Source organism: Barbus barbus (assembly GCF_936440315.1).
Source record: "Barbus barbus genome assembly, chromosome: 26".
NCBI classification, from domain to species: Eukaryota; Metazoa; Chordata; class Actinopteri; order Cypriniformes; family Cyprinidae; genus Barbus; species Barbus barbus.
The window spans coordinates 20221716-20246217 of NC_136754.1; the positions used below are offsets into that span (position 1 = coordinate 20221716).

The following is a 24502-nucleotide window of genomic DNA, read 5'->3' on the forward strand; positions in this document are numbered from 1 at the left end:
TGACAGTGCAACATTTGGAAATTAATTCGGATATTTGCAGCAACACTTCTTAAATGTATGCTTAAAATGTATAAAACTGAATCAAACAAATGTGTACTTAAATACTCGCAAGATCTGTTTATTTCTTATAGGTTCATTGCCAAATGTCAATGTGAATCCGAGCTCTGAAGACGATACATTGTTGCATTGTAATCACGTCACTAGGACTCGGGTGCCGCCCCGCGGTAATGTTTCCTTAGGATCCACAGTTGTGTCACCCGCCGTGAAACGCCTACCACACAAGGTTACGAAACAGACGCCATCTTGGCTCAAATGAAAGTCGCGAGCGTGAGAATCTCATGCCACTTCAGCGTAGCTTGAGCCAAAATGTCCCACCCATGCTGCAGTTCGTAGTAACCTTCTCCATTAAAGCTTTGGGGGAGGGATATAAGAGAGCTGTCGCACAAACTACTTCTTCCTCCACTTCTGTGGAACACTGGAAAATGGCCTAGCTGTGCCTGGAGATATCCTGTAGATGTTAACGGCATTGTCGCTGGCTTATATGACACGAAGTATGTTGGATTTTCCTGGCTGAATCGTGCGTGATGATGAAGATGATGATGATGATGGGGATTCCACCGGTGAGTAAACGATTAAACTGTTCTTCGCTCATCTGTGGTGTGTTTACTATAGAAGCCTAACGAATGCAGCATTTCACTAACTTACTCCGTACAGGCGAGATTAAAACGGATCATTCGCGAGCTACTATGACTCTTTAATGTGCGTTTTTTTTTTGCTAAAGATGAATTTAGACTCACGCGTTTTATCTCACGTCTTATGTTTTGTGAAGCGTGTAAAAATAGCTGGTGATCAGGTTAGTAAACACATGCAGTGAAGTTAATGACTGGAGCGGGTTATTTGACAGGCTAATGTTAGTTAAGACAACTGCAGAATGAACCCCAGTAAACCGTTAAACATATGACTTTTAATATAGGCTCCTAATACAGTTTGGTTAATATTATAGTATTATAATTAGACGCTTTCCAGTAATTATTGATGAGGTAACCGACATTAACATATCATTAATAACCATATACTGCTTAACACCTCAGGAATTTGTTTGCAAATAACGAATATAACTTATATGAATCAAAATGTCTAATGCTTTCTAACATACAATACCGTTAAAAATGTAAAAGTTTTCTTTTTTTTAAAATAGAGTGGTAACTTTTGTTAGTGATCAACCACAGGTTTCATAGAAAGCTTGTCAGTATTTTGGAAAGCAGTTGGGGATATGGTTTGCAAAGATCAACAATCAAGAAAACGTACGGACATATTAAACTTTGCTTGTATAGAGATTTGACTTTTTGGTAGGTTGGGAGTATATAGTCATCAAGGGTTTGGTACTTGTTTTGTCAGAGTGAATCAACATTTGCAATGCAGAAGTTAAAGTTACTCATTCAGCTTTCTAATGTGACTTACACACTTGTTTGAGATGCTTTAAGGAAGAGAGGAAATGATGCGGTGGAAGCTTCTGAAATCCAGAGACAGGTTGACAGATTTCAGCTTCCTTCAGCAACAGATAGCCCTGTGGCCCTAATGTCTTAAGACATCTGAGCTACTTCTAATGCTTTTTCTTTTAAATATGACACTGACACAGGAGCAAGAGCTAGTTCCTCAGATGCTATTTTCATTCTCTTTCTTTAAGGGTAGTTGAAAGTAAAATCCTGTAATAGAGATGCTTGCTGTGATGTGCAATTTGTGAGAGCCACTATGGCAGCCATGAGCTCTAGTAGTTTTTTTGTTTTGTTTTTTTTGTAGCATTTTTGTATTTTTCCTTAATTTATGCAGCAGTATGTTCTGGATGACCTTTTTGGATTTGGTGAAATGCCACAGCAGGCCATTAAGTTTATACAGGCAGTAGCAAGAAAGTGACCAGAAACCATTCCTGGAGTGCGGAAGCGATCAAACCGAGCTTCCCGCCAACAGTCTTAACGGCACGGTGTGCTGCAGAAAGATGCTTTGCAAAATGAACAATAGCAGGAAGTCTGTACTTGATTAAAAGTGAAACTACATTGAAATATCTCAACATTGCATAATCTACAAAAGATTATCAAGTTCAAACTTATCTAGTCATGTGACATTAATAATATATGGATGCTTGTGAGAATAGTTACTGGGAATTCAGGGAGTGCCGAAAATGATCGTAGGAAACGGTCATACGAATATGGCAATATATGTTTAACCCTGAGAAGCCTTTAGCATTATATTTGAAATGTGAAATTCTAAGACCTCTAAATCATCAACATTGATCAAAACTTTGCTAAAAAAACCTGTTGAAAGCAATCCTCTACATGCCTTCTGGTTTCTTATTGATAGTATTGTAAAAGGCCTTTTTCTAGTATTATTCTTAAAATATCCTCTGATTGTCCATACATGATTTCTAGTTAGAATGTATCAAACAGGATGCAACAGGCTTTTGAGGAAGGCTTTTTTGTCCCCAAAATATAATTGAAATTTGTGGTGTTTTTTCCTCCTTGTGTGAGCTCCATATTCTCACTGTATCATACTGGATGAGCCATACAAGCTTGTTGTATGAAAATGATATAAAACACAAAACATTTAAACGGATAGTTCATCCAAAAATGGAAATTCTGTCATGTTGTTCCAAACCTGTAAGACCATTGTTCATCTTCGGAACTCAAATTAAGGGTGTATTCACACCTGTCTTGTTTGGTTTGATTAAAACGAATTCTGGTTCGTTTCCCCCTTTGGTGCAGATCTTGTGGGCAGGTGTGAACACAGCAATCGCACTCTCGTGCGCACCAAACAACCGAACCGAGACCCAGCTGAAGAAGTGGTCTCAGTTCGGTTCCAAACGAACTCTGGTACGGTCCGTTTAAGGTGTGAATATGAACCGGCCTCGATCTGACCCAATTGACCTATAGGTAAACCCTGCCCCCCTTAGTTACTGTTGCTCCCTCGGACAAACAAACGGAGTAGCGCACTGTCTTACAATGACAGCTGCAGTGTGAAAACCTTGTGCCAACGATGTTTTTGCACAATTTTGGACACAGAAGGCCACCAAATGGGAATGAAATATTCCATGGCGATATGGGATTTATAAAATATTTAAAAATAAATATGATGGGTAACTCGAGGGTTTACAGATCACAATGCAAGCGGGAGAAACCTCATATTACGGTCGGTCATCACGATTGTGGATGACAACATGTATCTCATGTATCTCAGGGTACGATTAAATTAATGTACATTTAACCAGATTAATATGGAGAGGCACTGAAATGTAGACCTTCATTTATGTGTTTTTGACCTACACTGTACAAGACACAAGAACAGTCCGCTATTTAGGTTTGTACGTTAGCATGGACTCACTAACTTTAATGTTAGCTAGTTTTAGCCAGAGATACCTTAAGCACAAGATAACATTAACGTTCTGGTTGAGCAGATTAAATTTGTAATTTAATGGGCCTCATTTATCAATCTAACGTAGAAACGAGTGCAGATCCGTGCACACAAATTAACTTACGACAGAGCTCACGTGTGATTTATGAAACATTCGTATGCCGGCAATCCCATCGTACGAAAGATCGTACATTGATAAATGTGGCGGCTGAAAACAATCGTCATTTGAATATTACGCCCCTAAAAACACCCCGGTTTAGAAGCCTCACCCCTAGAGTTTACGACACGGAGAAACATAACCCGGCCAAAAAGAGGAAGTAATCTAATGAAAGAGAAATTGATCTTATTCCAAAAACACCCTTTAACCTTATAATTGCAAACAATGGCATTCATTTATATGTATATTAAATACCAGTAAATATAACGAAACATTTATAAACATTATGAACACTATATAGATTTAGTTCTCCTTAATCCACAACAAACCCTTTAAATTGAACGGTATTACAAAACAAGAATGAAAAAATTAGTAGCTATAAAATTTTATATTAAACTATGAAGTAAAGCACAAATTAGGCTATAGTGGCATTCATTATAAACAGAATAAAACGTCAAGCTAAAATGAATTTATTAAAGCGAAACTAAACGGCATTGGGCTCACAAGCCGCTCTCATTCTACATCCAAATGTTTCCATTTTTGCCATGTAACATTTGGTTGCTAAACTATTATCGATGATGTAAACCAATATGATATTTTCCAATATCCACGTAAAAATCACCCTTCACATGTGCAATAAATGTTTGTTTCGGCGCTGCACGCTGACTTTACAGTGGACCTTGTAAATTGTGCAGTGTAACTTTTTATGTTTGGTTGACTGCATTTTAGTTTGATTAATGGCTGAAATGCCAAGTTAGTAACGCTGAAATGTTGTGTGTTTGAGGCACCTGCGTGATCACAGAGCAGTTACATTTTTAAATATAAAGATATTAAAAAAACAAATAAAATGCATTAAGAGTGTCACAAAAACGAAAGTTTTTTTTTTTCTTTTGTTAATCTGTTAAAATAAATTTTTCGTGTAGCCCTATTTATTTTATTCCTTTTTATAATTTCTGTTTTTCTCCATTCACAGAAGCGCTGCAGGTGCGTGATACGATGATGTGTGATTCCTCATGGTCTGTTTATGCTGCTATTTGCGCATATAAAGCTAAAGCCCTGAAAGGAGAAAAAAAAAGAAAAGCTTTTTTTGTCGGTTTAGGAAAATAATCTAAATGAACAAAATGCTGTCATTCTATACCATTCTCCGAAATTCTCTATGCTGCACGCAACTCAAAAACTTGCATACACGAGCTCAGACCTGACGTGAGATTTGATAATAGCCACCGCTCATGTCCATATTGATAAATTCAAAGTTTTGCGTAGAAACGACCGTACGCCCAATTTTCGGTCGTACGTTCGTTTCGTAAATGAGGCCCAATGAGCGTATGACAACCAGAAAATGAAAGTTTTTGTCTTCATTTGTATTGGGGTTGAATACTTGGGGACATTTTGCTCTGTTTTGTTTGGATTCAGGAAATGTAATAAAATAAATGATATTGTCTATCCTCTCAGGATACCTGGAGTCAGTATTACAAGTACCCCAGGCACATCCATTTTTTAAGCATAAACCCCATAAAACCGATGCAAGCTTTGGATCTTCCAGGCTGCATCCGAAAACTTAGGCAGCTGATTTGCTGCCTCGCTTCCTTATGAGGCAATGACTTTGCAGGCAGCATTTTTGCACGAAGGCACCTCACGAAACTGATTTTGGACAGGCTTCTGAGGCAGTGTAACAGTTTAATGATCTACAACAAATGTTTTGGTGATAACTAAGCGAGAATTTAGTATTATAGTAACTAAATACTCGCTAGAAATAACATCAAAAGTGCAAAATGTTAATCAAAAATATTTACACACAAACTAACCACCCAATGCAACTTTCAGATGCCATCTTGATTTTTTTTTTTAGCTCAACCGTCACAGAATGGAAGGCACAGGATTGTGGGATATCAAAGGCAGCGAAGGATACATCTATGCTGCCTTCAAAAATTGATCAGATGAAGGGTATCTCATGAGACAGGAAGTGAAGCTAACTTTGGATTCGGACGTGCCTTGATGCCTTCCTGCCTTGGAATGCTGACTCCGAAGGCAACATTTTTTCAGTTTTCGGATGCAACACCAGTGTTTCTCTATGGCACTGAAATCTAAAGATGTCCGAGTTCTGCTCCCCGTGCAACTGATACTCGACTGCCATTGGCTAGTCTGCGTTCGAGGAGAGGGGCTTGTCCGATAGGTCAATTGCAGAAAGCACGCTCAGAAACACACAGCTCATGCATATAGTGCTGTTGTTTGCATTTCAATCGCTTAAATCACTTGTTTTTAAACCGCAATGCTTAAAAACGCGTGCAAAATGAGTTTTCGTGACCATAGCGCCCACAGCAACATGACATGTGCGCACTAAATAGGCTAAAGCTTGCCGCAAAGTCCCAGCAAAAGTTACAATGAATGTGTCTGGGGAAAATAGTAAGGAGATATTTGAATTATTTATTAATAAACTAGTGTGTTCTGAGTTTTCTGATGAAGTTAAAAATCCTGACTCGCCATCTCCTCATTGGACGCTTCTTTAGAAAGAAATGCATCTTTACGGATTATAATGAAAGAGTTGTTGTTTTGGATATTAATTTCGTTTTGTAGTAATTCAAAGCTTTCTATAGAGATATTCATCATGTCTGTAAGGAAAATATTCAACGAAGAGTTTCGGTTCATTTTTGTGAAGCGCTCCTGTGCAAGACCGGGACGGCAAGCGCATCCCATTAGTTTTCTTTATTTTAGAGAAGCACTACATGTCTTGATATTGTGAGTGCACACAAATAAAAATAGACCCTTTACAGTTCCGAATGATGTATTATTCTTACGTTTATGAGCAACAATTACGGAGTTTCCACTGATGTCCTGGAGCAGGCTTCAGCTTCCACTCTCCGCACAAACGATTGGATATGCGGCTAGCGCACATTTATCAAATCAGGGCTCCAGACTCACTCTTCCCGCTAGGGGTGTGCGATATGACGATTTTTGATCGTGGACCATAAAAATGTCTCCATGATCTGCTTTTGAAGAAATATCATAGTATCGTGTTACAGCGCACACTCTATCAATTACAGTTCTGGTGCCGCCATCTCTATGTACTGTACAACACCACATCCATTCAGTGTTAACTTGGTGGTAGAGTTACTCTCACGAGACACTGCACTTATTTGCAATCACAAAAGTACATTATTTGCACGTGTTATTAGCCTTGCCGGTTAAACTTTTGATTCACGCGCTGGTCTGACGTGCGCTTTTTCTGAAGCACGCGCACTAAAACGCCTGTCTAACAGTGCGTGATTACTCAACTAAGTTATCTTTTGAGCTAATACTGTCAAAACGCATAAGGTTTACATACAGACTCAGTTGGTTATGTCTAAAATAAAAGTAAACAGTTGAGAGCGAAACGGATGCGTGCCTGTATATTAGATACGTGCAGGTCTTAAACTTAAAGGGACAGTACTAAACATGCTGCTGACTGTCATTAAAGGTATAGTTCACCCTAAAATTTAATTTGTCATTATTTACTCACTCACGTTGTCCCAAACCTGTATTAATTTCTTTCTAATGCTAAACACAAAAGAAGATTTTTGAAGAATCTTGTTAACCAAACAGTTGTTGTCATTCAGGTTTAAAACTAATTTTGTGTAAATGATGGTATAAATTAGGGATGCACGATATTGGAATTCTGCCGATATTCGATATGCCGATATTTTTCAACTCATTTTGGCCGATATCGATGCCGATACCGATATATTTCCTTTTGTTTGGAAACAACACCAAGTCTCTCCTGTGCAGAAATTATAAGCAAAATATTATTAATTTTGGTTAGTTTTTAACAAGAACTTATTTATTAGAATTAAATAAAAAAACAATAAAGGTTTTTTAACAGTACATTGAAGCTTTGAAAATAAATATAAATCAACTATATCAATCGCTGCATCTTTTCCCCAAGAAAGATGCAGTGTTAACCCTAATATTTTATTTTAAGATTTAACATTTGTAGATGGTCTAAAACAAAAGAGTTGTAAAAATTCTGAAAATCTTTTAGAGCTCATGATTTGTTTAAAAAATAAAACGTTACACATTAATGAATAAATCAGTATATATAAAATTATTTGATTTACAAGTGTCATGTTTGTGAATTTTTTTTTTTCATGTAAGCTATAGCTTCTGACCATTAAATCAAAACATACTTATTTTATTACATCAATTACTGCTTTATTTAATCAGAAACACAGTCTAAATCTTATTTGTGTAGGCTATTTTACTTTTAACTTAATTAGAAGTAGGCCAACAGCGCCCCCTACAGATTAAAACTCCTTACCGAACGGGCATTAGGACCTGGGGGAGGCTGTCACTGCTGCCCCTGCTTGTGCTATAACTGTTTACTCTATCCCACACCGAACACGTCATTCTGTACATGCCTTCACACATTAAATGCAGCGATCCAAAACAGTCAATCTATTCATCATTCAGACAAAACTTTGCTTCACGAATGAGCCACATTGCTGACGTGATCTAATCGCTAGCACACCCTGAGCACATGCGAGTTAACCCCTTCCCCTTATCGGCAAGACATATCGGCATAATTTTGCATATCAGGCCGATGCCGATATTTACATTTAAAGTCATTATCGGCCGATTTCGATATCAGTCCGATAATATCGTGCATCCCTAGTATAAATATAAAACACTATGACAGAATCGACAAACGGATGACATAATTTTTATTCTTTAATGTTAAAACAACAAAACAGAGAAAAAAATAACTCCCTACTCTTGACTGAAAAAATAAGTTACTTTAATAGGAATCAATCTATATAGTGTTTTATTTGTGTTCATTCAATTTCTTTAATGCTCCTGTTAAATATGCCATTTGTACCTGAAAATCAAACTGTTTGTTTTATTTGTACATTATGTGTATTTGTAATGTGTATCTTTGTTCTTATTTTTTAATAACAAAGATAAAATGACAAAGATTTTCATCTTCGTCCACTTTGGCCGAAATATCCACCATTCTTTTTTTATATTTTGTTACCTTGAAAGGATTTGTCTTTATAATAGGGAAACTAGTTTGGCTGTACTGATCAGACAAAATAGTAAAACCAACATGACAAAGAATCGTGATAAAATCGTGAAATCGTGATATAAAAAAAAATAAATAAATCGTGATATGATATTTTTGCCATATCGCCCACCCCTACTTCCCACTGGTCGCTCTTTTGTGACTAACTTTTTCAGTTGGTCGCACGAGCACAATTTGGTCACAATTTTATTTAATACTTTTTTTGCGCTATAATATGGGATTACTGCATGCTGATGAACTTTTATCATAGTTTATAGTTATATGGAAATGAAAGTGGCTAACATTCAATCCGTTCTTTTTCATCCGTAGTATTATTTGTGATTTGAAATGTTATAATTTTGCTATGTTAGAAGTCGGGCTTCGGATGCTTTCACTTTTTAATTCACGATCTCGTTGTCACGTTTTACAAGAAAGTATAATTGTCTGTTTTGCTTGCATACATCTACACACCTTTTACTTTTTAAGACTAAAACAAAAGATGTATTCATTGTTATTCTTACTTAAAAAGCACAACAACAATAAAACGGTACAATGACAAACTAGCTTACAAAATGTAGTCATACAGGCAGAAAAAATATTTGGTCGCAGTCTGGAGCCCTGGTAAGGCTCAGAAACAGCAAGGAGATCGGTCAAATAATCCATGTGACTTCATTGGTTCAACTGTAATTTTACCAAGCTACGAGAATACTTTTTGTGCGCAAAGAAAACAAAAATAACGACTTTATTCAACAATTTTTCTCCTCCGTTTCACCCTATAGCACCATTTTGGAGAGTATCACATACGTAAACAACATATGTACGTGGATACGTTGTTTGCATAAACGGCGTATTCAGTTAAGAGAATGACGGCGCAGCTGACAAGGTGTGAATGCTCTATGAAGGAGCAATTAAATGTTAAATGTCTGGATGTAAAACCGTATTACTCATTCTAAGTTTACAGGTGTAAAACTTAAGTACAGCACCTAAGTTGACACTGACTATGCATGTATTATTCAGAGAATCTACAGAGTAATTAATCTTAATCGGGTATGGTTCCTGGTATTACGAGTCACAGCCAGATTCTCCAAAACCATTTTATGTTTATGATTGCTTTGAAAAACAGTTTAAACAAACTGAGGTGAAGCAAAGTTCGTCTGTAGTTGATTATGTGGTGCAACTTGAACTTCAGCAATTAGCTGTGAGTGTAAAAACAAAGCTCTTTGTATTTTAGCATGGGTGGAGTCACAGTGTGGTTTAATGGAAACTTTCTTGTTTTTAAAGGGTTTGTTGCCAGTCATCTATAGCAACGGTTGTGGATTGTAATTAAAGGGTTTCTTTATACAAGTACAATCCATTCAGTAGGTTGTACACACATTGGGTATTTTACTCCTTGAGTCTTTATGCAAAGAGTTTGGTTGGATGGCTTTAAATTATTGTATGATATTTTCTTATTATTCATGAGCTACTAAATGGCAAAGCAACTTCCAACTGACTAATTACAGGGAAAATCCCAGAAGAGATTGATGTTGATAATGAACTTGATTTTTTTTTTTTGGGTAAAGTGAAAACAGAACCTAACAGTAAACCCAGTAACCCTCTCTGTCCTTGTTCAACTACTTCGTGCAGCAGTAACTTCCATTGCCCCATAGCTGGACTTCTGGTATATTTTTGGAGAGATAATAGGTATTTTTCAGTTGTGGAATTTAGTTATGTCTTAATTCTAAATATGTGATAGTGATGTAAGATCTAGGTTAAACGTTGTCTTTTGTGATCAGAACCTTCTATTGTTCTGCATTTGTTCTGACCTCTTTGGCCATAATTAAGCATTATTTACATGTTCTATATGTTTCTTAAGAAATAAAATGTATTGTGTTCAGTGGGAAAAAAGCTGTTTATTTTTTTGTTTAAAGATTTCTTTTTTTGGCATTTTCGCCTAGGCATGGGACGATAACCGGTTTCAGGTATACCGCGGTTTGGAAAATTCATGGTTTCAAAACCACTAAAATTTCCCGTTATACCGTTTCTGCGGTATGCACAGTTTTTTTACGTGTCGTCAAAGACTGAAAGTGCAGGACTCCCTCAGTTGTGTGCAGCGAAGAGCGAGTCGCATGACCCCTCCTCCTCCGGTTGGTGCGAGCAGTCACCTGTGTGTATGACGATGGCCGAAGGAGATGAATCCCTGGAACTTTTTCCCCCGTCGAAAAAGACGAAGTCTGCCGAATGGGAATTTTTCGGGTAACGTAGACTAATCACAACGATGTTCTGTACAGATGACATTTTAGCACCGATCGCTAACAACCGATGCTTCAAAATCACGACATTTAAAAAACAAACTTTGTCACTGTTTGAGTGTTGTACGGAGAGAGACTGTGCGCGCATGCGTGCATGTGTGTGTTATGCTGCATTCACGTGCTATTGGAATTATCGTATATACGAGTTTCCTAGTCAGAAATTGGACATGAACGGCCTTAGAGAGACCTTATATGGCCAATTTCTGACTAGGAAACTGGTATTTACGATAATTCCAATAGCACGTGAATGCAGCATTCATCCGGGAAAGGTGAACATTCCTGCATCATAACTTGGACTGAAAGATGAATTTGTAGAAAGTGAGCGTGTCTCCAAAAACCTTGTTGAGCTGCAGGTTTAATGACTGCTGCTTTAGTTTTATTTATTTATTTACATTGTTTTGATTATTGAGCTGCATGTTTAGGATCACTTTAAGTGACTGCATTTGTTTTTTTTCATTTATAAGGACTTTTCCTTTTTTTTTTTTTTTTTTTTTTTTTTTACAGAAAATTATTTTCTGATTATTGTTGAGCTGCAGATTTAGGCTCACTTAACTGACTGTACTTAATTAAGAAGAATTAAAAAATTTATTTATTTAGCTTGACATGTTTACTTTTCCAAAATGTTCTATATGTTTCTTAAGAAATGAAATGTATTGTGTTCAGTGGGAAAAAAGTTGTTGTTTTTTACCCAGACATTTAAAAACAACATATTTTAGAGCTGTAATCGCAATACTGTGATACCGGGAAACCGTGATATTTGTTTTATCTAAGGTTATCATACAGTGAGAATTTCATACCGGCCCATGCCTATTTTCGCCTTTTATTACGATAGGACAGATGATAACTGACAGGAAACGAAGTGGGAGAGAGAGAGGGGGGAGGGATCAGGAAAGGTCCTCGAGTCGGGATTCGAACTCGGGACACCCATAGCGCAGTATGTCGCTGCCCACAAGGCTATCGGCACCATAATTAACATTTACATTTATACATCTAGCACACGCTTTTATCCAAAGCGACTTACAATTGGTGAATAGGAAAGAAAGGAAAGAAAAAAAAAATTTTTTTTATTTAAGCATTATTGTATGAGCAAGAATGCTGTTGTTCTAAATAGCAACACACCTATGACTACAACCATGCTGATAGCATTTTTTAATTATTTAAGTGAACAATTCAGTGACTGACTCGTAAAGACAGTCCTTTGTCGCCACCTACTGATATGACAATGTAACCTGAAGAAAGACCTGGAATGCCACTCAAGTTCAAGAACTTAATCTAACGGTTGTATAAGTAGAAGTACCTTGCAGAAATATGCAAGAGTGGTATTTGGGACAAAAGAATGAACCCTCCCACCCACATTCCTTTGCTTGTTTTCCTCAACACAAGACTCCTGATAAGTGTAATGGTGTATTGGTGTAATTTGACACAATAAGAGACTGTTCTGGTCTGCCATGCACAGATGCACACAAACTGACCTGCAACTTGCCACTTTGTCTGCACAGTTTAGCAGTGCCAGCCAGAGTAGGATGCTATTTGTGTTTTTTTCATATATAGAAAGGTGACTTCAGGTTACCAGATTCCATTAGCTGTTGAAGTAAGCTAGATCAAGTGAAAAACAATTGTTGTATTGTTAGTTTAAGGTTTTCATTTACAGTTACTTCCCTCTTTAATACCATTTTCTTGAATAATGTTTTCTGGTCAAAAGTGAGATCAGATGTTATTTTAAGACACCGCAGGAAAAAAATAGAGTATATGCAAATTCAGGAGTCCTATTCCTCCGCCTCACTTAAGTAGTTTGCATGACTGTGTTTCTTATTCCCCTCCTCCCGTGTCATCTTAGCTTTGTGCTGACAGTGTGGCAAAGCGTGCATCTTTAACTAAGCGTAAAATGTGTCTAGTCTGCTACTTACAGAACCCTTTGCTTGGTGGAATATCTCGTCTCTGGTGTAATCCTCGTTCTTATGTGTGACCGGCCTTCACCGTTACCCACTTTGTCAGTGACAGCCTATTGCATTGCAACAGAGTCAGCCACAACTTTGTGCACCTGATTTTGCCCATCTTCAAGACTCAGTGAAGTACTGGAAATGTTCTGATTTTTAAAATAACAGGTTAGCTGGAAGATTTTAGAACACAAGGCATCTATTTAGTGTTAGGCTGAATCAGGCATGACAGGAAGAATTAAACCCAGTAGAGTTTGTATGTCATTAGTGAGGTTTTATCATCCTGTTCTGTTTCAGATTTGGCTGTCCAATGTTAGTGAAACTGGATGAGACAAGGGCTCTGTCAGGGGCCTTTGTGCAGATATACCTGCAATTACTGAAGAGGACCTCTGGGCAGGTGAGAATAATGTTTCTTTTCAACTTAATTAGCTTAATTACAAATCAGATGGTGCAATTTATTAGGACCTGTCATACTTTATATTTGGGATGCAGTGATATTGCAATTATTTTTGATATGACAAGCTGATTATTATTTTATGTCATGACTGATACATGGCTATATACTATAATATGTACTACCGAAAGTTTGTTAAATTATTGGCAGCATTTGGATTCTGTGTTAATGGTTATATTAGTTATAAACTATTCCATGACATGTACACTTAAAGAGGAAAAGGCTCTGTGATAAATCACTTATGATGAATCACTAGTTAGGGCCCGAGCACCAGAAGTGGGTGTGGCAAAATGGCTCAATAGCGCCACCTGTAAAATAAAGTGCGCCTTGAGCTACATTTTACGTACATGTACGAAAATTGCTTCACACCTGTAAAACACCATTACCTACAAAAAAAAGTCTCTTTGTACAAAATCCAAAACCCAACAGGATGTACGTTATTTTGAATTTCCTGTATGATTTTTGTGCAGTTTTTGCTATTTCCAGGCCTCGTACTTTGACAAACTACTACAGGTTTAATTTGATCATCTTCAAATTTGGTGAGGGCTATCATAAGGCCTTTGTGACGTTAAATTGCGAAGATCTTGAGTTTTGGTCAAAGGGTGTGTCCCTGGCGGCCTGACAAATTTTGATGTTTCACCATGAAACAGGAAGTTGCTGTAACACAGGCAAGCAATGTCCGATCTGCCCCAAAGGTCACACGTTTGATAGGAGTTCAGTCCTGAACACATCTTCATATTGCCACCTGCTGGAAACAGGAAGTGTCATGGTTAACACTGTTATGGACTCCTGTGGACTGTTATGGACTCCTAGGAACATATTAAAAAGCGTCAGCAAGTGTTAAATAGGCTGGCAACATGCTAAAACATGCTAGCAACACTTAGCTAAATGTTAAAGCATGTTATTGCAGTGAAACGGGAAGTTGATGTAACTCTTGATCAAACCAGAAGACAATGTTACACCTGCAGCACTCTCCAATAATTTCTCCTTTTCCCACACCCCCCATTTGACTGGAAGAGGTGGAGGTACTGGTCTGCTCATCTCTAATAATTGGAAATTTACTCCTTTACCATCTCTGAGTATCAACAGCTCTTTTGAATCACATTCGGTTACTATTACCTACCCTCTAAAAATCCATTTTGTATTTGTTTATCGTCCTCCAGGATTACTAGGTAACTTTGTGGATGAATTAGATTTATTGCTCTCAACCTTTCCTGAGGATGGTACTCCCTTTGTCTTACTTGGAGACTTCAACATCCACCTAGATAAACCTCAAGCTGCAGACTTCCACACTCTGCTTGCGTCTTTTGATCTCAAGAGAGTGCTAACTACGGCTACTCACAAATCAGGCAACCAACTGGACCTTATTTACACACGACACTGCTCCACTGATCATGTGCTGGTTACTCCACTACACACCTCAGATCACTTCCTCCTCACTCTTAACCTCAACATGATTCCTGACACATCACATACCCCTCCACATGTCACTTTTCGACGTAACTTGCGTTCACTCTCACCCTCCCGGCTATCTGCTATGGTTTCATCTTCACTTCCTCCCCCTAAACCGTTATCCTCTCTTGATGCTAACAGTGCTACTGATACTTTCTGTTCCACTCTGATGTCTTGTTTAAATACTTTCTGCCCCTTATCTTCCAAGCCAACCCGTACCACCCCTTCTGCTCCTTGGCTATCTGATGTTCTCCGCGAACATCGTTCTAAACTCAGGGCCGCAGAAAGGGTATGGCGCAAATCACGAAATCCTTCTGACCTTAATTTATATTGATCACTCCTCTCTGACTTCTCTGCTGTTTCCACTGCTAAAAGGACATACTATCATGACAAAATTAACAATTTGCTCTCGCATGCTCTTTTAACATTTTCCTCCCTCCTTTGTCCTCCTCCTCCTTCATCATCTCTAACAGCTGACGACTTTGCCACATTCTTCATTAATAAAATTACAAACCTCACTGCACAATTTTCCACACCACAATCTATCAAACATATCTTACCAGCAAACATACACTCGTTCACTCATCCTTTCCAGTCATCCTACTACCTGTCCGCTTGATCCTATTCCATCTCACCTCCTTCAAGCCATTTCTCCTGCAGTTGTACCTGCACTCACATCGTTAATACATCCCTTCACACTGGAATTTTTCCCTCAGCATTTAAACAGGCTCATATAACTCCACTTCTTAAAAAACCCACTCTTAACCCAACTCTTTTAGGGAACTATAGACCGGTTTCCCTTCCTTTCATTGCAAAAACACTTGAACGAGTTGTGTTGAACCAAGTCTCTGTCTTTCTCACACAGAACAACCTCCTCCAGTGGTTTGAGTCTTGCCTCTCTGATAGGTCCTTCAAAGTATCTTGGAGAGGTGAGGTATCCAAGTCGGAACATCTAGCTACTGGGGTGCCTCAGGGCTCAGTTCTTGGACCAATTCTCTTTTCTGTCTACATGGCATCACTAGGTTCTGTCATTCAGAAACATGGCTTTTCATATCACTGCTATGCTGATGACACTCAACTCTACCTCTCATTCCATCCTGATGATCCGACGATAGCTGTTCGCATCTCAGCGTGTCTAACAGACATTTCTTGCTGGATGATGGACCATCACCATCACCTTCAACTCAACCTAGCTAAGACAGAACTGCTTGTAGTTTCAGCTAACCCATCGCTTCATCACAATCTCACCTTCCAGTTAGGCTCATCTACCATAACTCCTTCAAAAACAGCCAGAAACCTTGGAGTTGTGATTTGATGATAAGCTAAATTTCTCAGACCACATTGCTAAAACTGCCCGGTCCTGCAGATTTGCATTATACAATATTAAGAAGATCAGGCCATTTCTCTCGGAACATGCAACACAACTCCTTGTTCAGGCTCTTGTTCTGTCCAGACTTGACTATTGCAATGCTCTCTTGGCAGGTCTTCCAGCCAATTCTATTAAACCTCTACAATTAATCCAAAATGCCGCTGCAAGATTAATCTTTAATGAGCCGAAAAGAACGCACGTCACGCCTCTGTTCATCAATTTGCACTGGCTACCAATAGCTGTTCGCATTAAATTCAAGGCATTAATGTTTGCCTACAGAACCACCACTGGCTCTGCACCCCTTTACTTAAATTCATTAATTCAGACTTCTATGCCCTCTAGAAGCTTGTGTTCTTCAAGTGGACGACACATTATTGTACCATCCCAAAAACACACAAAAACACTTTCGTGGACTTTTTCATTAACTGTTCCCATCTGGTGGAATGACCTGCCCAATTCAATCCGAGTAGCCGAATCCTTACCCATCTTCAAGAAACGGCTAAAAACTCATCTGTTCCATCTTTACTTGACCCTCTAACTCTAGCACTCTCTATCCTAATTTTATTTTGTCTGTCTTTTTATAAAAAAAATAATAATAATTATCTGTACTGCGTTAGGCTAACCAAAACTTGTAATAGCACTTGCACGTTGTTGCTCTTGTTGGTTTTGATTGCTTCTTATGTCCTCATTTGTAAGTCGCTTTGGATAAAAGCGTCTGCTGAATGACTAAATAAATAAATAAATAAATAACTCAGGTATGCAGTGTCCAATCTGCCCGAAACCTAACATGTATGATGAGAGTGAATGCCTGAATACATCTACATGCCAAAATTTAGTTAGTCATAGCGCCACCTACTGTCAATAGGAAGTGACATGTGCAATACTGTGATGCACTATTAGCAAATACAGTAAAATATGCCATTGTGTGCTAAAAAAGTTAGAAACCTGTTCAAACATGCTAGCAACACTTAGCTAAGTGTTAAATCATGCTATGAAAACAGGAAGTTGTTGTAACTCATGCATACAATGCCCAATCTGCCTCAAACTTCACACGTTTTATAATAGTCCTGGCCTGAACACATCTAAAGGCCAATATTCAGTTAAATTATAGCGCCGCCTGCTGGCAACAGGAAATGACTTGTTTTAAACTAACTTAAACATGCAATCTGCCCCAAATACCACATGTTTGGTAAGAGTCCTGGCCTGAAGACTTCTACATGCCAATATTATAATCATAGCGCCACCTGTTGGCAGCAGGACATTTGGCACATATAAATTACTTTGACATATTCCTCCTATATTTACCACTTTAAAAGCATATTGCCGGCTGTTCGCTGTTTTCCTATGGCCACCGGGTGACGGTGAGACCGGGTGCGAGGCCCCTTTCATCGCTGGCATTGCTTTAATCGCTTTAATTGTAGTTTTTACATTTGTTAGCACTCTATATTACTGGTGCATGTGGAAAATATTGTATTTATGTGCTCATGAAAAAGGCAACTTCCCTTTCAGGTTCACACAGAACTTGGCAGGGTGGAGTGTCTTTACCCATGGAGAATTACTTTCAGGCTGAGGCCTTTAACTTGGACAAGGTGCTGGATGAGTTTGAACAGAACGAAGGTAAGAGAATGCTTAGAATGAAAAAAAAAGACAGTCTGAGGTGTTCTGAGGGCATACCTATGTAATGTTAGACAGAACAAAAGATACTCTGTCTCAGCACATATCTTCAGATAACCCACATAGTCAGGTAAACTAGAGCATAATGAACTGAACACAGGTGCCGACAGAAGTAGAACAAATGTTTGACGTTGCCGCTTGGGTTGAACTGCACGCAGCATGGCTAGCACAAGCAGGTAGCTGTGCTGGTGGCAGCAGTCTGTAGTGTAAATGGGGTCAGTTGAATTAGCACTTTCCCTCAGGACTGCTGCCTCTCCCTGATTTTCCTGAACACTGTTTAATTGGTGTCACGTAGTCAAGCACATGTAATTTACAAGGTTAAATTGCATGTGCATTTGAGTTATAGAAGGATATTGCAATTAGTGTTATTTTGTTCACAGTTCTGGGTTAAGCAGAGCAACAGCTCCTGGTGCACAACCATATAAATTTGACTGTTTGAAATTTATTGATTGCTTTGTCCTGTATGTCATAAAGAACATTAAAAGCCGCACAGACTTGCCTAACACACAGCCACCCTCTTAGTGTCGCCACTGAACGGTGGAACGAATGTATATCCCCTCTCCAAAACTAATCTTGACAGATTAACGGGGGTGAAAGGAGACTCGAAACCATTAAACCACCCCAGATGAAAGGCGAATAAGCAGGGAGAGCAGTGTGTGTGTGTGTGTGTATGCTTGGATGTATGTAAGAGAAAGGGAATGCATGCCCACATTCCAAAGCATTCATGTCAATTTGACAGATGGGTCCCAAGGCGATGACTAGATTGGCCCACTTCCTTAACATTTTCCGATCTATCCTGGCCTCATTTTTCAATTTATATTGTTTGTTTCAATTTTCTCAAGCTAATGAGCTCTCTTCTCATCCTTTCAGATGAAACGGACACGCCGACTCTCTCAGATGCCAAGTGGACCCAGATTCTCGCCCCGCCATCACACCTCCTTTCCCTGAATCCAGCACTGACCCACTCCGACCTCAGCCCAAGGGACAGCCCTATCAGCTTCAAGCCACTTCTAGATGCCCAGACGTCAGACGGCCCCTCTTTGGCTGAGATCACCAGGTTAGATGAGAAACAGGGGGTGGGGCAGCAGCCGGAGGGCAGGAATGAAGAGCGGCCAGCAGAGGTTCACAGTCCTCCTCTGCCCCAGCCCAACATTGGCAAGCTGGTGAGCACTGATGGGCAGTTGCCAGACTTGCCGTCCTCCAACAGAGTGGTGCTGGAAAACGGTTATCCATCTAGTCCTGATCTTAGTGACCGGACTGACTTCCTTCCAGTCAACGAAGATGAGAAATGTCAAACTGTTACGAATGAGCAAAGTGTTAAGGACACTGGTCCCCGAGAGTTTAAGACGGAGCAGAATGGTACTGACGAGGGAAGTGGTGGTAGTCTTCAAGATTTCACTGTTCTCGAGGAAAAATGTGGGAATGTGCCACCAGTTTTGAATAATGGTGTTAAGATGGAGGTAAGCCATTCTGACAGTGGTTCACCTGTTCCTGAGGTCGGAATGAGGGACTGTAATCTGGTATTTCCAGAAGGAAGTAATCCCCAGAAAGGGGAAGCAGTTTTGCACAAATCCGTGAATGGTGGCGGAGAACTGGATTGTGAGAGGGAGAATCATGAGGGTGCCTTTCAAAATGGTGGACTGGTTGAGAATGAAAGTGCAGGGAAAGACACCTGGGCATCAAATCAGGAAGAGAAAGAGAAAACGATAGAGAGTGACCACGAGGGAATGCACAGAGAGTCTGAATCATCAGGGGCGGAGAAGTCCATGTCCAATGGTCTGGTTGTGGATCATGGTGGAGATGTGCAAAGCCAGTCAGTGATCCCTTCAAAGGAGGACTCTGTGACGGAGGAAAAAGAAATGGAGGAAAGCAAACAAGAGTGTTGTGATTCAGTTCGAGGACTGGAATCTGGCAGAATGGGCAAACTCAACAACAGCCGGCTGCAGCCTGTGAGCGTTCCCTACGGTGGTGCCCGCCCGAAACAGCCTGTCAGTCTGAAGTTGCAGATTCCCCAGCCTTTCTCGAGCCAAGTCCAGAATGAATTTGGCTCCACCGGCAAGAACAAGAACCTGGAGCCACAGAGTAGGACAGGAGGCCTTGAGGCATCTTGTGGAGCAACTGAGTCTGGGGTCATTCGAATGAATGGAGAGCATGGAGAAAGCTCTTCAGGCTTACTCATCCCTTCTGAAAGTCCAGACAATGACCTTCAGGCAGGACAGCAATTGAAGAAACCCTTCAACTCTTTGGGGGAAGTGGCTCCTGTTTGGGTTCCTGACTCCCAAGCACCTATTTGCATGAAGTGCGAGGTCAAGTTCACCTTTACTAAAAGAAGGCATCATTGTCGGGCTTGTGGCAAGGTAAAGCCTATTGTTCATTATTGTGGTGTTTTTTAAGACAAGTTTATTCAGATCCCTTATCCAAGTATTTAACTAACAAGCTGTAACTCGTTTGTGGGAAGGTACATGATTTCTTAATTTGCACAAATTTTTGAGGTGTGATGTTACTTTTCTAAGCAATCAGGCTTAAGATAAGATTTGGCACTTTTACTTGGCTAAGTAACCACTAAAACTACTCAAGCAACATGCTTGAAAACCACCACACTGGCAACAGGCCACAACACCCTTTTGGCGGTGCATAGGTAAGCACCACTTACGTTTTATTCAGAAATTAAAAATCAATTTGATATTTGCTTCTGGCAAGTTGGAAGCTCAAGCAGAATACAAATTTGTCCGATCACCCGTTTCATTCCTTTTATCTGTTGCACCCCTCTTCCATTCTTAATAAGTAAATGTGACAGATCCTCGACAGAAAAGGGTGAAATTTCGGAAAGAGCAGTCAAAATCAAGCTGCTTTGAATCAGCTAGTGGGACGCTGACTTAGAATGAGAAGAAAGTATGGGTAATTGTCGGGCAGCTCCAAACCTGTGAAACTGTCAAAATCCTTCAGGGAGAAATGGTTGTCGATGCAGCACTTAAAATAACTGCAAGACTGCTGGAATAATGCCTTAATTTCCCTTGGTGATAAACTGCTGCATTGTTGATGACATTTTCACAGATATGGGCTGGAAAGAACAACTGGAAAGAATAGAGTGAAAATGAAATGTAGCTGTGGTGGAAAATGGTTTAATCTGACAGAAGTGTGATTGTTCAAGACCATTTCTTCTGTTCTGAGAACTGATTTATGACTGATTCATGTAGCTCTTTTCCAATGTATTGTTATGTCTCATTTTCTGGTGTTTTTTTGTATCAAAGCAAACGCATTTTGTTTGTGCTGTGTGTTTGGCCAGGTGTTCTGTGCTGCCTGTTGTAGTCTGAAAAGCAGGCTGATGTACATGGACAGGAAAGAAGTCAGGGTTTGTGTTACCTGCCACCGTGCACTTATGAATGGTGAGTGATATGAAACTCATAAGAATAGTTATAAATTTCCCTCTATATACTGGGAATTTTTGTGCCTCAGAATTTCCCAGATTGAATCACTTCACAGGAGTTATGTCTTTTTTTTTTATACAGAACTTAACCAGTTAACCTTTGAAATGAGTTTTACTATGTGAATAACCAGAGCCTTTGAACTCTCCATCTTTCTTATTAGCTCAAGCATGGGAGAACATGGGAGGAGGTTGCAACCAGAGCCCAAATCCCAACAACCCAGCTGAGTACTGCTCCACTATTCCCCCTCTGCAGCAAGCCCAGGCATCTGGAGCACTTAGCTCCCCACCCCCAACCGTCATGGTGCCTGTTGGTGTCCTGAAACAGCCAGGGTCTGAAGGTAAAGTCTGTAGGATATTGCCAAAATCGTTTTTCATTTGTGGATTGCTGATTTAGACTTTTCAGCAGTGTTCAAACTGTGTTAAGGCACTTTGAGTCCCCAACCACTAAACTTCATTATAGGTCTGTTTAGTCTGTTCGCCTTAATCATGCACTAACTTCTACTGTTGTCATTCCCTAAAATTCAGTCGTCATTTACTCACCCTCACGTCGATTCAAACCTGTATGAATTTCTTCTGTGCAACATAAAAGAAAATATTTTCAGAAATGTCACAGCATCTTTTGTCTGTACATTGGTACATGATTGCAGAGCAGCAGGTTGACCATTTTTTTTGGTTTGTTCTTATGTGACCGATCCCTAATAACTCTACACTGTACTTTAAACGATAAACAGCATGAAAAGCAGAGTTAGCTATTCATAAGCCTCACTGTGTGTGTGTGTGTGTGTGTGTTACTTCCAGGCTCTGTTCCTCGAGAGCAAAGAAGGGTTTGGTTTGCTGATGGTGTTTTACCCAATGGGGAAGCTACAGACTCTTCTAAAGGGCCGGCGGCAAACCCCAACCCCACACAGCCTGTGGCAGAGTCCCAGTACTCAAACAAATCCTCAGGAGCCAATGCTTCTGAGGTGACAATTTGCTTTATCACATTCAAACTCCGTAAACTCTTTTTGAATCATCTATAATATGGAGTTTTACAGGCATAAGCTTGTTTCTGAACGTGATTGTTATCCTGAGATGGCAGTGTTATGTTGCGGCATACGTTTCTGTCTCCTCCCCTGCCATAGGCGGCCCATGCCACTGGAGCCCTGACCACCAGCCCTGTGGGCAGCTCTCTCAGTCTGATCCCAGAGGACGGACTTCCTCCCATCCTCATCTCCACGGGCGTCAAAGGAGGTACGGGAGGCCACATCACAGGTGCTTGCCCATCCTCACCATTCAGCTGCCTCCACTCCTTTAAATATGAGTATTGGTGATTGTTTGTGCATGTCTGTGTGCATGGATCTGTGTTTCTGCTTATGTCTTCACAACTCATGCTAAGGGAGGACTTTCATTGGGTTGGTTCATCAATCGGGGTTGCACCATGAGAGGAAACAGAATAGATTCATCATGGATCAATTTGTCGATAGTTACAGTATTGATATTGTGTGCCTTGTCCGCAGACTATGCTGTGGAGGAAAGACCTTCTGAGATTGTGCTGATGCAGCAGCTTGAGGAGGGCGGCCCTGATCCTCTGGTGTTTGTCCTCAACGCCAACCTGCTGGCCATGGTCAAACTGGTCAATTGTGAGTAAAACACTCCTTGCTAAGATGTTCTCTAGGGTTTAATGTGCTAATGGCGTGACTTTGTGAAATATTTGTTCATTGAGTGTTTCTTTAACTGTGGGCATGTTTGGCCCTTTAGTTGAAGCTTATAAAGAAAAATAAATCTTAAAACCCAATTTTCAAATTCTTTTTAATTTAATTTGTCCTATAACAATGGATCTTCAATTTTTTTCATTGTTTTTAATGTTTTTGGAATAAAATGCCAAACAGCTACATTTTGCAAAGGTTAATAATAACAGATGGCTATAAATATTTAATTATTTTTCAGTTTTTGCATAATTTGACATTTAAAGCTTGATGACAATAAAATACAGAAATCATTTTAATTAAGAAATACTTCTTCTTATCCACGTTGAAAACACTTCAGGAAAAAGAACAGAATTTATTTTAAATAAAAATCTTTTGAAACATTATGAATCTAATGTTTGCTGTCACTGCTGATCGATTTAATGCATCCATTTTGAACAAGTATTAATTTTGTAAAAAAAAAAAAAAAAAGAAATCTTACTGACCCCAAATTTTGAACGGTAGTGTATATAAACCATTTACACAGAGTGCATATTTATGTACAGGGGGTAAATAAGTATTTGATACACTGCCGATTTTTCAAGTTTTCCCACTTACAAAGAATGGAGAGATGTAATTTTCATCGTAGGTACACCTCAACTGTGAGAGACAGAATATAAAAAAAAAATCTAGAAAATCGCATTGTATGATTTTTAAATAATTAACTTCCATTTTATTGCATGAAATAAGTATTTGATCACCTACCAACCAGCAAGAATTCTGGCTCTCACAGACCTGTTAGTTTGTCTTTTAAGAAGCCCTCCTATCCTCCACTCATTACCTGTGTTCATTGCACCTATTTGAACTCGTTACCTGTATAAAAGACACCTGTTCACACACTCAATCAATCAGACTCCAACCTCTCCACTATGGGCAAGACCAAAGAGCTGTTTAAGGACACTAGGGACAAAATTGTAGACCTGCACAAGGCTGGGATAGGCTACAGGACAATAGGCAAACAGCTTGGTGAGAAGGCAACAACTGTTGGCGCAATTATTAGAAAATGGATGAAATTCAAGATGACTGTCAATGGGGCTCCTTGCAAGATCTCGCCTCGTGGAGTATCAATGATCCTGAGAAAGATGAGGGATCAGCCTAGAACTACATGGGAGGACCTGGTCAATGACCTGAAGAGAGCTGGGACCACAGTCTCAACGATTACCATTAGTAACACACTATGCCGTCATGGATTAAAATCCTGTAGCGCGCACAAGGTCCCCCTGCTCAAGCCAGCACATGTCCAGGCCCGTGTGAAGTTTGCCAAAGACCATCTGGATAATCCAGAGGAGGCATGGGAGAAAGTCATGTGGTCAGATGAGACCAAAATGTAACTTTTTGGTATAAACTCCACTCGCCGTGTTTGGAGGAAGGAGGAGTACAATCCCAAGAACACCATCCCAACCGTGAAGCATGGGGGTAGAAACATCATGCTTTGGGGGTGCTTTTCTGCAAAGGGGACAGGACGACTTCACCGTATTGAGGGGAGGTGGGATAGGGCCATGTATCGCGAGATTTTGGGCAACAACCTCCTTCCCTCAGTAAGAGCATTGAAGATGGGTCGTGGCTGGGTCTTCCAGCGT

The 24502-nt window shown here is 39.7% G+C and overlaps 1 protein-coding gene across 4 annotated transcripts in view; it reads left to right on the forward strand.

Annotated features, from left to right (window-relative positions):
- Nucleotides 1-415: 415 nt before the first annotated feature.
- LOC306846368 (zinc finger FYVE domain-containing protein 9-like) overlaps nucleotides 416-24502 on the forward strand; it is a 43360-nt gene continuing 19273 nt past the window's right edge. For all 4 annotated transcript variants that reach the window (XR_013782061.1, XR_013782062.1, XM_079379695.1 and 1 more), the window contains exons 1-9: nucleotides 416-620; nucleotides 13120-13219; nucleotides 17607-17714; nucleotides 18642-20128; nucleotides 21058-21157; nucleotides 21360-21536; nucleotides 21997-22160; nucleotides 22320-22449; nucleotides 22695-22817. Coding sequence is in view for 2 of the 4 variants with exons in the window: in XM_079379695.1 (XP_079235821.1) it covers nucleotides 17645-17714; nucleotides 18642-20128; nucleotides 21058-21157; nucleotides 21360-21536; nucleotides 21997-22160; nucleotides 22320-22449; nucleotides 22695-22817 (2251 nt within the window). In the remaining 2 variants the exon portion in view is untranslated. The remainder of the gene's footprint in view (nucleotides 621-13119; nucleotides 13220-17606; nucleotides 17715-18641; nucleotides 20129-21057; nucleotides 21158-21359; nucleotides 21537-21996; nucleotides 22161-22319; nucleotides 22450-22694; nucleotides 22818-24502) is intronic.